Raw genomic sequence first — 12,149 nt, 5'->3', positions numbered from 1 at the left:
TTACTTCCCCAGAACAGTTGAGCCAGCCAAGTGTTTGTTTGTAAATAGCACAACAGGAGAAAGCGGGAGCAGGTTAGTCCAGCTGTGTATTGACAGGGGTCACGTTTTATATTGTCTTTGGCTTCACTAGTGATCAGGGATGTGCAGCTATAGTTCTCCTTCACAGAAAAAACATTAGTGCAACAAATTCGGCAGACAATAGCTTCATTTTCATCAGATGACAACAGAAGCGCAACACTACTTGGCCGGCAACCACAAAAGTAAATGAGTTTACAATGAAAAAGCAAGGTCTTTTTTGCAAAAACGATGCATGGCCATCATATTTCTAATGTTTATCATAGAAAGAATGTAGCCTGCTAAATGTCCTAATGTTTTGCTTGAAGTTCATCTCAAAGCACTGTCTGCTGATAGAATGCCCATTCGTGAAGTGTCATCCAAATGGAGAAGTGCAACTTGAAGCACAAAATTATTCTGGTGTCAAGCAGAAATTCCAGTAAGAAGCATTTTAGATCTGCTTTTCCAAAACGCAGCATATTTTTTTTCCTGCATGAAAAAACACAGAATTCTGCATTAACACAACCCTGAATTTAACTTACTAGTTATCTAAGTGGCTGAATTAACAATATTGGGTTAGCTTTCTGCTGTGTTTGAGAAGTCAAAGCCCTTTGGATGAGTATTCTGTAGGCTGTCTTGAATTCCTTGCTTTTTTATCCTCTCTGTTATCAGCCCGTCTGCTCCTACCCCATCTTCTCCAAGCAGAGCAGGCAGGCAGGCAGGCCAGTTGCCCTAGTGACTCCAGATTCCACACAGACACAGCCTGCACACACTGCTCCAGAGTAGTGTTCAGACAAGCATGCGTCCAAACTTTGAGTCTCTCATTCACATTCGCTTTTAAATGTCCAAACTCACCAAAAATGACATTCGGTAGCTCCTACCTATATATGTATAACTTTATGAGCTGGATTGCCTGTCTTTGCAATAAGTTTGTTTTTGTTTGCGCTCGTTAGCATATTTAGCTAGCAGCCTCCATGGAAATGTGTTATTTCTTATTCTAATTTTGTTAGCATTCTGGTAATAGACGCCCATAGGGCTTTTTTTTGTTTATTTTGGCGCCCCCTTGTGTACCAAGCTAGTAATACCGTAAATCCTGGGATTTACGCCCAACCCTACAAGTGACCTAAGCGACTTTGAGCGTGGTATGATCGTCGGTGCCAGGCACGCCGGTTCCAGTTTCTCAGAAACAGCCGGCCTCCTGGGCTTTTCATGCATGACAGTGTCTAGGGTTTACAGAGAATGGTGCGACAAACAAAAAACATCCAGTCAGCAGCAGTCTTGTGGGCAAAAAGAGCTTGTTGATGAGAAAGCTCGAAGGAGATTGGCAAGAATCGTGTAAGCTAACAGGCAGGCCACAAACAGGCAAATAACGGTGGTGTGCAGAATGGCATCTCGGAACACACAACTCATCAGTCCTTGTCATGGATGGGCTATTGCAGCAGACAACCACACCGGGTTCCACTATTATCAGCTAAAAACAAGAAGAAGCGGCTCCAGTGGGCACGCGATCACCAACACTGGACAATTGAGGAGTGGAAAAACATCACCTGGTCCGACGAATCCCGGTTCCTGTTGCGTCATGCTGATGATAGCCAGGATTTGGCGTAAACAGCATGAGTCCATGGCACCATCCTGCCTGGTGTCAATGGTACAGGCTGGTGGCGGTGGTGTAATGGTGTGAGGAATATTTTCCTGACAGATATTAGGTCCCTTGATAGCAATTGAGCTACGTTTGAATGCCACACCTTGTAGAATCCATTCCCTGAAGAATTCAGGCTGTTCTGGATGCAAAGGGCGGTCCGACCCGGTACTAGATGGGTGTAACTAATAAAGTGGTCATTGAAAGTGTATGTTTACTATAATGAAAATAACAGATAATGCATGACAAATAGACATAGGTTCACTAAATTTAAGAAAGATATCTACTGTGTAAATAAATGATGCTAATAATAATAATACATTTTATTTGTAAGCGCTTGTTATAAAAGTATAAACTATTATAAATCATTGATTTTACAACCACAAACCATCAACATCCAATTTTAACTGTCCTTATAAAGACAATAGTCTGAAACTCAAGTCTGCTAACTCTGAGCCAATTTAGTTTCATTGTTCTGTTCTGTTTGTGCTCTGTGCAATCTCCATGCCTTTAAAATCACCAGATGAGGCCTGTGTAAGTGTGTGTGTGAAAGTGTGTGTGTGAAGGTGTGTGTGCATGTGCGTGTGCATTCGTGCTTGTGCATTCGTGCTTGTGCGTCTCTGTATCTGTGCATCTGTGGGTGTGACTAAAATGTGTCACACACACTTCACTTACAGATGTGGTGGATCCCCTGGATTCCATGTTCCCTCCAGAACTCTCCATCTTACGGGACACCAACCCCATCCTCTCTGGTGGTCAGGGGGGTGCTGGCCCACACTCCGGTGGCCTGCCCTTCACCTTCCCCTTGCCCCCGCTCATGGAGCAGGGCCTGCCCTACCTGTCCCTGCACCCCTCCCTGGATGACCGGCCTTGGCTGGGAGGGGAGCTGGGTGGGGAGCCTGAGGAGCAGCAGGGGACCCTCAGTGTTGGTCTCAGTGTTCAGTGTGAGGAGAGCAGGATAGTGGTCTGCATTGACCGAGAGAGTCTGCAGGTGAGGAGATACTTTAGTAGTCAGCCAACTGGTTTATCACTGTGAATAAATGTCTGCCTTCATTGTGTCAAAAATGGAGGAAAGGCAGTTGTGGAATTCACACTTTTCATGCTTGATTTAACTGTATGATTATTCCTCTTTAATACTGACTGGCACTGACTTGAATCAACAGTGTGTAGTGTGTTTGCTGCTGTGTGTGTGTCTGTACTTGTGTGCTACCATTGGGCACTGTGAAGCAGGCTCAACACAATAGACAACATCACAGTGTAGTAAAACCCACACACTGCAATTAGGTATAATTAAGGTTAGAGTTGGACTATCCTGTGGTTTTATTTAACATCACACAGAGAAGTAGTCTGTGCTGTAGAATGGCATAGTGACGTCTAATGCCTCACTTGTCTAATGCTATGTGTCTCAGTCAGCTCTACTGATCGTTTTGAGATGATCATGATTACATTTTATTGCAAAGATTATAGATTATATTGACATTATATCATTAAAAAATACTTTATAGATGATTGACTATTTATTTATAATTACATTGTCTCTTTCCTCAGGCCAACGGTTACGCTAATGTCAACCTGACTCTTCAAGACCCAGAATGCAAAGCAACGGTCAACTCCACCCACTACACGTTGGTGACCCCATTGGAGGGCTGTCAGACCACCAAGTACCCCATGCACCCCGGTCCTATGGTCCTCTACATCAACTCAGTGAGTAGCACACTTAGCAAATGATTATCTATAACAACTCATTGAATGGCTGGTTTCCTGGACCCTAGCCTACCACATGTTACCATACTCCCAAATCTTGTAAAGCCTGGAAATTGAGGGTGCCCAGATCCTAATAAGCATACCCCTGGACTAAAATGCATCTCCATTTAAAATACTTTCAGTCCAAGACTTGGCTTGGTCTGTGTCTGGAAACTAGCGCAATATGAGTACTGTATTCACATATTTAAATAGAACAATTATAGGATCTCTATGGCCGTAACCCCCAACCCTATCCTGTTACTCTGAACAATGGTAATCCATTATCTCTATGTGCATGGGAGGAACATTTAGGGGCAGCTAGGGCTAAATCAGGACAACAATATGAATTGCCGCGGGAAGTAGGGGTGCTGAGGGGGCTTCCCACCCCTTGATAAATACCCCCGCAAAATTTGTGAACTTGGCTTTTATTACTCCTGGATAATTCTTATTTTTTTCTCTTCTTAGATGCAAAGATAACTTCAGTTCTCTATGGTCAAAATAAAATATTCTTCATTTAGCTGTTTCGCAATACATCAAAGCCCCATGTCCTTGTATGGTCCTTGTTTGTTCCATCCTACGAATAAGCATTTTCATTTATTAGGCTTGGGCGGTATCCAGATTGTCATACCTTCATACCGACCTTGTGCCATCCCGGGATATTTGGTCATACCAGCATTGAACACAAGGGGAGCTATTTTCAAACCCCACTGAGCCGCTGTAATCCAAAGGTTAGCAATGCTAACCAATAGAGAGTGCTAACTAAATGTTAACAAGTGCATTGCAAACATTTTATACAGTCTCTGACCTAAACTATTTGCAGGACAGACATCCCAGCTCATACATTTTTACAAGTAACTAAGAAATGCTACTCACAGTTTGCTGCACAAAGCACACATTAGACAGCAAGGCTCTTGATCCAGTAGGGGATTCTCAGCTGTTACAAAGCGAATCTTGATTTTTGAAGACGCTAACCACGTAGCTAGATAGCTAACTAGCTACTAAATTAGCCAACCAAATGCACAACCACAGAGCATTTAGCACATTTTAGACAGTTACCGTAATAGTTATAAAATATCTTGCTGGCAAACATTTAGTTGTGAATTCCATACTGAAACTAGATCATCGGATGCGTACTGCACAACAGTTAGTGACACAAGGTTCTGGCCTCTCGTTGTTGTGTGCTTGTAAACAAACACCACGTGACTGGGGACTACCAGTAAGCTTCATAATGAAAAATGATGTGGCAGGTAAAATGAAGAACGGAATCTTCTTTATCTCCTAACGTATTGCACAAGTTGACTGCAGGAATTTACTTAAAAAGTAGCTACAAATATTCTAATTTATAAAAAAAAGTAAAATAAATAAATAAACATCCTGTGGCTATTTCAAAATTTCCCCCGGTATATGGTATATACTGTATACCGCCCAAGCCTACTACTATATAGTGCATTAGAGCCTTGGTCAAAAGTAGTGCAATATATAGGGAATAAGGGTGCCATTTGGGATGCATTCTTAGACTAGAGACTACACTGGCGGGTCAACACGTGTGAAATAAGCACCAGTAGGAATAAACTAAATGTCAATGGCAATAATTGACCTAATTTAGTCCTTGTCCTCTAGCCCTAACTCACCTCTGACCCTGTAAACATCTGAAGTACACAGAGTGGGCTTCCAGTGTTTCTTTCCTGTGGAGAAAATGAAATATATGCTTTACAGGGTTTTACCTGATAGAGCTTTCAGCTCTGGACTGTTGAAATCTCTGGACGTTCCCGCGTTTTGAATGTAAGCTCATCTGTTGCAGAATGTTTTGGCAGCTAGATTCAGACCAGAGCCGCATCACTGGTGTCCTGAGTAGGGTTGCAAAGGGAGGGTATATTACTGGAAACTTTAGAAGTTTACCAGTAAACTACCAGAATTTTGGTATCTTTGAAGGATTTTATGTAATCTATCACAAGACATCTAGTGGCCCTTTTGGGTACGGTTCTGTAATAATCTCTGGGCCTCTGTGTCGCCTTATCACGTGTAAAACTTATGAAATGATTGAATAAGATGATTTAAAAAAAACTATTATTCCCCATTCACCAAAACATTATTCACCATCAAATTAGTGATACCATTGGTATCACGACTTCCACCGAAGTTGGTCCCTCTCCTTGTTCGGACGGCGTTCGGCGGTCGAAGTCACAGACCTTCTAGCCATCCCTGATCCTCTTTTCATTTTCCTTTGGTTTTGTCTTGTCTCCATCACACCTGGTTCCAATCCCATTCATTACATGTTGTGTATTTAACCCTCTGTTCCCCCTCATGTCCTTGTCGGTGATTGTTTGTTGTAAGTGCTTGTGCACATCTGTCCTGGTGTGCGTCGGGTTATGTACCCATTATTTGATTGTTCTGTTTTCTAGTGGGTTTTTTTATTATTAAACTGCGCTGTTTGGAAACACAGTTTCTGCTCTCCTGCGTCTGACTTCTCTGCCGCCAGTACGCACCCCTTACAATTGGTGTTTAATATGAGGGTTTCAGCATGAAATATCCTATATATGTATTTTTTTTAAACGTGTATTTATGTTATTATGTCAATATGTATTTGTTTCAGTGTTTTGCCATCAAACTGGTGGCAGTTATGAAAAAGTCAATAGTTAGTAGTTATTTGAAAATAATGCCATGTTTTTTTTCATTAATTAGGCTATTTTCTCTTGAACCATGTACTAGAAACTCATGAACAATATGGACACAGATATAAAAAATGAATATTCTATATTATTATAAATGTTTTTAAGTTATTCAAATATACATTACCAAAGTTACGATAGATTGCCATAGATTTTCTGTTAATTACCTAAATTACCGGTAGCTTTGCAACACTAGTCCTGAGCCCCTGAATGAAACAACACCATTCACACGCAGACCATTTTTAAAAAATAGTTTGGCTCCAATCACTGGTAAAGTGTCCTGGTGTGTGTCTCCAAAGGCACCCTATTCCCTATATAGTGCGCTGTTTTTTACCAAAGCCCTGACAAAAGTAGTGCACTATATAGGTAGTAGGGTGACATTTGAGATGCACCCATAAAACATGATTTGGCGCCAATAGCTGGGAACATGTGCTGTTTACCTTGTGAGTATATCTGAACTATGTTCAATGATTCAATGATCAACTCCCCTGTGTGGCTGACGTACAGATTCTAAAAAGTCAAGCTGAACCTGTTCAATGTGTGTGTGTCCCAAATGGCACCCTAGCTATATAGTACACTACTTTAGAACAGGACCCATAGGGCTTTGGTCAAAAGTTTGTACTTTATAAAGGGAATAACTGGGGTGCCATTTGGGATGCATACTGTATCTGAACTGTGTTCACTGATGTGTTCAACTCCCCTGTGGTTGACATCCAGATCCTGATAAGTCACGATGAGCCTAAGGATGGGAGTGGTGTTTCCCTGGATTACGATGATCTAGAGTCCGGAGACGTGACTTTCCCTGGGGAGACAGAGGCGCTGGAGAGGGCTGCTTTCCTGGAGCAGACCACGGGGCCTGATCACAGGTCCTCCATTCTGGTAAGACATCTATAATATAATATAAGATAATATAGATTCTATATGAACACAGGTCCTCCATTCTGGTTAGACATCTAGCTACACAGGGCCAGCTACAGGCATAAGCGGTCGCTTGTTTTTTTTCCCGACTTCTATAAAACTGCAAAGATGTCTCTCCACCCAATGGCAAAATGGGTAGTATTGCAGGAAATTAATTTTAAAACTCAAATTTTTCTCTCAGCCGTGAAAGGGGGTGGGAGCACTAATATGTTTTCCCGGGACGTGGGGGGGCACCAACCAGATCTCACGTAGGGCCCCCAAATGGCTAGAGCCAGTCCTGTAGCTACATGACTCTCCATTTGTTTGTTTTTCATACATTTGGTCCCCCTCGAACAAGAGGTTGGTTTTCAAAGTCAAGGGAGTTTACCCTGGTTAATGAACCCTAAATGAAAAAGGAATTAAGAGAGTAGCATTGCATGACAGGGCCTGCCTCGGGTTGAGAGTTTTGGGAGTCAAGACCAGACCACTGATCATCAATAAATTACATAGTACCTCCGCCTGAATCCTGTCCAGATGGTTGAAACTCCATCTCCCAGAGTCCCTCAGTGCTAGTAAAGACTCATCTGGCTTCTTAGGAGGATGGAAGATTCCAACTCTCACTGTCTACTCCCCACATTATCTTTATGTCTTGAACTTCTTCTGACCTGAACGTTTTGGGAAATCTGCCATCACGCTTTCCCTTTCATCTACAAAGTCTCTTTCCTTTCTCTCTCTGTGTCTCTATAGCCATACTCTTTACCCATGCACACTCTTCCTCTCTCATCTTTGTTTCCTCCTGCCTGTATCTCTGTGTCCCTCAGTGATATTGCTGTGATGAAACACTTGACACGCTCCTGGCTGTGAAGGCCAGGTAGTGTGAGGGCCAGGGCGAGGGAGAGGGACAGGTAATGTGAGGGCCAGGGTAAGGGCCAGGGGGGTGGTGAGGGTCAGGGTGAGGACCAGGGTGAGGGCCAGGGTATGTTAGAACCATGATTATGTTGTGATTAGCTCTTCTCTTCTTCACCCCTCCAATTCAGCTGTTTAGATTGGCTCTTCACCCCTCCCCCAGTTCAACTGTTTGGATTGGCTCTTCTCTCCTTCTCCTTCCAGTTCAGCTGTTTTGACTGGCTTTCTCTCCTCTCTCCCGCCTCTCTCCAGTTCAACTGCACCTACAGGAAGAACCAGGACACTCTAGGAGGATCAGGATCATCAGGATCGTTCCCCCGTATTTCCCCAGCAGCAAAGGAACCGCTCAGCGCCGACGTCATGTTCAACATGGAGCTGTACAACACCCATCTCTTCCGTTATCCGTCTACCCAGGCCTTCCATGCCGTCTCCAAAAATAAACAGGTCTTCGTAGAGGTAAACGAAGCAGTGAAATACTATAAACTGTACTAAATATATTTAAGTAATACATTGTGTCTGTTATATTTTTAGTCTGTGTGTGATTCGCTCAGATGAATATAATTAGTAGGCTACTATCCAGATGTTAGGACATGTGAGTTGGAGCGATTTCACAAGAGCCAGGATTGTCTGTGTGTGTGTGCATATGTCTGTGTCTCTGTTTCTCTTAATATGAGGCCTGTCAAAACAACAGTGAGGACTGTTCTGTGTGTACACTGGTCTGGTCCACTTTCATCTGTTAGTGTTTTAGCTTCCACAGGGTACGTTGATATTTGGTCTGGGTCGGTAGGATATAAAGTTAACATATCGTCTTTCTGCTGTTAACTACCCCTCCCAGCCATCATCTCTGTCTTAAGTGTCCTGGCACATACACTACTGTATGGCATTTAGAATTCTCCCCAGAGACCGTATCTTCTATTTATTCTGTTTGGAAAGTCCAGGATGTACCTTGCTAATAGCATTGAAAAGTAATTACTAAAAAGGTCCTATCGGGAGGTTGTGTAAGATAAGTTTGAGATCCTTCCCTTCCCTGTAGCTCAGTTGGTAGAGCATGGTGTTTGCAACGCCAGGGTTGTGGGTTCGATTCCCACGGGGGGCCAGCACAGAAAAAAAAAAAAAAAAAAAAAAATGTATGAAATTGGATGAAATGTATGCATTCACTACTGTAAGTCGCTCTGGATAAGAGCGTCTGCTAAATGACTATAATGTATAATGTAGATCCACATAGTGAGGCTCTTGAAGTGTTGATTTATGGAGGTATTTGAGGAGGACGGCTGCTCTGACAGTGTGGCCTCAGAGAGCCAGCAGCAACAAGTCACAAAGAGCTCTGTGTGTGGGGCCATGGGATCTAGTCCTTAGCCCCTTTCTAGCCCTTTCTGTCCCACCTCCACACCTCTCACACTGGGCTGAGATCTGCCATGCCCTGCCCTAGCCCCTGAGGCTACAGCCCAAACTAAGCTGTATAGGAAACTGCTGTTGTGCAACAAGTGTGTCATAACTTGTGTTACTCATAGGTCAGGTCACAGCCTGCATGTACAGTGCTCACTGGGTTTTCACTAGTCGCTGCCAACCATGAGCTGTCCTTTGAACGCAGTGTGCGTGCGTGCGTGTGTGTGCATGCCTGTGTGCGTGTTTGTGTGTCCGTGCCTGCGTGCGTACATGTGTGCTTTTGACTGGGCAAGCTTTTTGACAACCTTGGCATGTCGATGGCACAGCCAGAAAACAGTAAAACACATGTAGATTTTTCAGAGAAAAAGGAGAGAGAAAGCAGCAGGGGGATAATAAGTCATGTTGCGTCCCAAATGGCACCCTATTCCAGGGTCCATAGGTTTCTGGTCGAAAGTAGTGCACTATATGGGGAATAGGGTGCCATTTGGGATGTATCCCATAACTCAGGGAAATGCCTTGTGGTCTGCCGAAGGAAAGATCCTCTTAAAACGTTTGAAGGGACCGAAATCCACAGGATTTGTGATTCTTGGACCTGATAGCACTCTGATAGTGTTCCTTTAGCTTGTTCTCTGTGTTAAAGTAAATAGTCAGCTCCTGGACTGACAGAGAGTGTACAGACATTTGCCAAGATGGTGTTCCTCACACAACTTTGCAGAGCGAAACAGATAGTTTGTCAATTCGATGACATCGATGAGAGGATTCGTAAATAGAATCATCTGACATCTTTAGAGGCTGTATCAATCATATAACCTCCACACCTTGCTTACACATTATAAACTGGACAATATTTTGGCACATGACTTGATTGTTTTTGTGAAAAATGACACAATGTTTAACACAATGTTTTGTTTAACACCAAAATCTTTGATCTTGATTTTCTTTTTTAATGTATTTCTCCCGTCAGATTGGAGCCTTCAAATTCGACCCATATCTTGGCTTCATGATCCAGACCTGCTTCATCTCTGCCAACTCAAACCCCAACATCGCGTCAGACTATACCCTGATCGAGAATATCTGCCCTACGGACGACACCGTCAAATACTACAGTCAGAGACACCTACCTATCTCCCACTCCCAGACCGACAGGAAGAGGTTCAGCTTCACCTTCAACTCACACGTCAATGAATCGTTGCTCTTCCTGCACTGTGAAATGTCCGTTTGCTCTAAGAGACCCCACAATAACCAGGGACTGGCGATGGTATGTTTTCGTTTTTTTCCATATTTGTGTTATTTCTTGAGTTACTTGACATCCTTGGCTCCGATAGTCCCAGTCTGTATTAGCTAGAGCGTCACGGCCCCGCCGACTTATGAGGAAAACAACCTGTGGTTACTTTGGTTACCCTATTGGCTTACAGAACGCACATTTCTTGTTGTCTACATGTTTTAGTCAATTACAAAACTACATTTAAGAAAAGTACAACATCTAAAGATTGCTTTTCAACATTGCCTGCTCCCGAGCGTTCTCACTACTTAGAAAAACGTAATACGTGCCCCTTTTCATGACAGTGCTAGGAGCCGGTGTGAGTGCTAGCTAGCGAGTGAGTGCTAGCTAGCTACTGACTGGAACATTAAAGCTAGCCAAGACCAACAACACAAACAAACAGATTATACAGCTACAAGTAGTGAGTGGAATTACAAACAGACTAAACACGTTAAATGTCTTACTTGTGATTAAATGTTTTCCACACACATACAGTGCCTTCAGAAAGTATTCATACCCCTTTTCTTATTCCACATTTGGTTGTCTTACAGCCTGAATTCAAAATGTATTAAATATATATTGTTTCTCACCCATCTACACACAATGCCCTATAATGACAAAGTGTTTTTAGAGATTTTTGCACATTTATTGAAAATTAAATACAGAAATATTACATTTTTGTATTCAGACCCCAGAGACAATGCATGTTACAATCACCTTTGGCAGCAATTACAGCTGTGAGTCTTTCTGGGTAAGTCTCTAAGAGCTTTGCACACCTGGGTTATATAATATTTGCACATTATTCTTTAAAAAATTCTTCAAGCTCTGTCAAGTTGGTTGTTGTTCATTGCTAAACAGCCATGTTCAAGGTCCTAAATGTTCAAGCCGATTTAACTGTAACTAGGCCACTCAGGAACATTCAATGCTGTCTTGGTAAGCAACTCCAGTGTATATTTGGCTTTATGTTTTAGGTTATTGTCCTGCTGAAAGGTGCATTTTCCTCCCAGCATCTGTTGAAAAGCAGACTGAACCAGGTTTTCCTCTAGGATTTTTGCATGTTCTAAGCTAAAATCATTTATTTTATTTTATTTTTAAACTCCATAGTCCTTGCCAATTACAAGCTTACCCATAACATGAAGCAGCGACCACCATGCTTGACAATATGAGGAGTGGTACTTAGTGATGTCTTGTGTTGGATTTGCCCCAAACAAAAGACTTTGTATGCAATTTTGGGAAACTGTGCTGTTTCACAAAAGTTCTGAACCTATATACATTTTACGGACACAGTATATTTTCCATTAGTTATCTTGTTGTTTTTAGTTGCACTCTTCAGCTCCATTCAACCCTTCCCATCTATCTTTTAACACCATCCATTTTCAACTGTGCTGTGATGCTTCACAAAAGTTCTGAACCTTTCTATTCTCATAGTTTCTACAGATTGTAAATGAAATATTTTTTTAAATAAAAGTATTATAATATTATTGATCAATTGACTATGACTTTTTAAATCACCCAGCAGTGTTATTTGCACAGTTAGCTTCAGGTAAATGTTGCAATTCTTCAGCCATTCCTGGACCTGTGACCAAAAACAAGC

The 12,149-nt window shown here is 42.4% G+C and overlaps 1 protein-coding gene across 3 annotated transcripts in view; it reads left to right on the top strand.

Annotated features, from left to right (window-relative positions):
- The window catches only part of LOC106560309 (transforming growth factor beta receptor type 3), a 162,609-nt gene that overhangs the window by 131,916 nt on the left and 18,544 nt on the right, over positions 1-12,149 (top strand). For all 3 annotated transcript variants that reach the window (XM_045687705.1, XM_045687706.1, XM_045687704.1), the window contains exons 9-13: positions 2,371-2,684; positions 3,242-3,397; positions 6,823-6,984; positions 8,161-8,364; positions 10,259-10,552. In XM_045687705.1, the coding sequence (XP_045543661.1) occupies positions 2,371-2,684; positions 3,242-3,397; positions 6,823-6,984; positions 8,161-8,364; positions 10,259-10,552 (1,130 nt within the window). The remainder of the gene's footprint in view (positions 1-2,370; positions 2,685-3,241; positions 3,398-6,822; positions 6,985-8,160; positions 8,365-10,258; positions 10,553-12,149) is intronic.

The sequence above is a fragment of the Salmo salar genome, chromosome ssa10 (genome assembly GCF_905237065.1).
Source record: "Salmo salar chromosome ssa10, Ssal_v3.1, whole genome shotgun sequence".
Taxonomy (NCBI): domain Eukaryota; kingdom Metazoa; phylum Chordata; class Actinopteri; order Salmoniformes; family Salmonidae; genus Salmo; species Salmo salar.
This window is presented reverse-complemented; position numbering and strand designations above follow the sequence as displayed.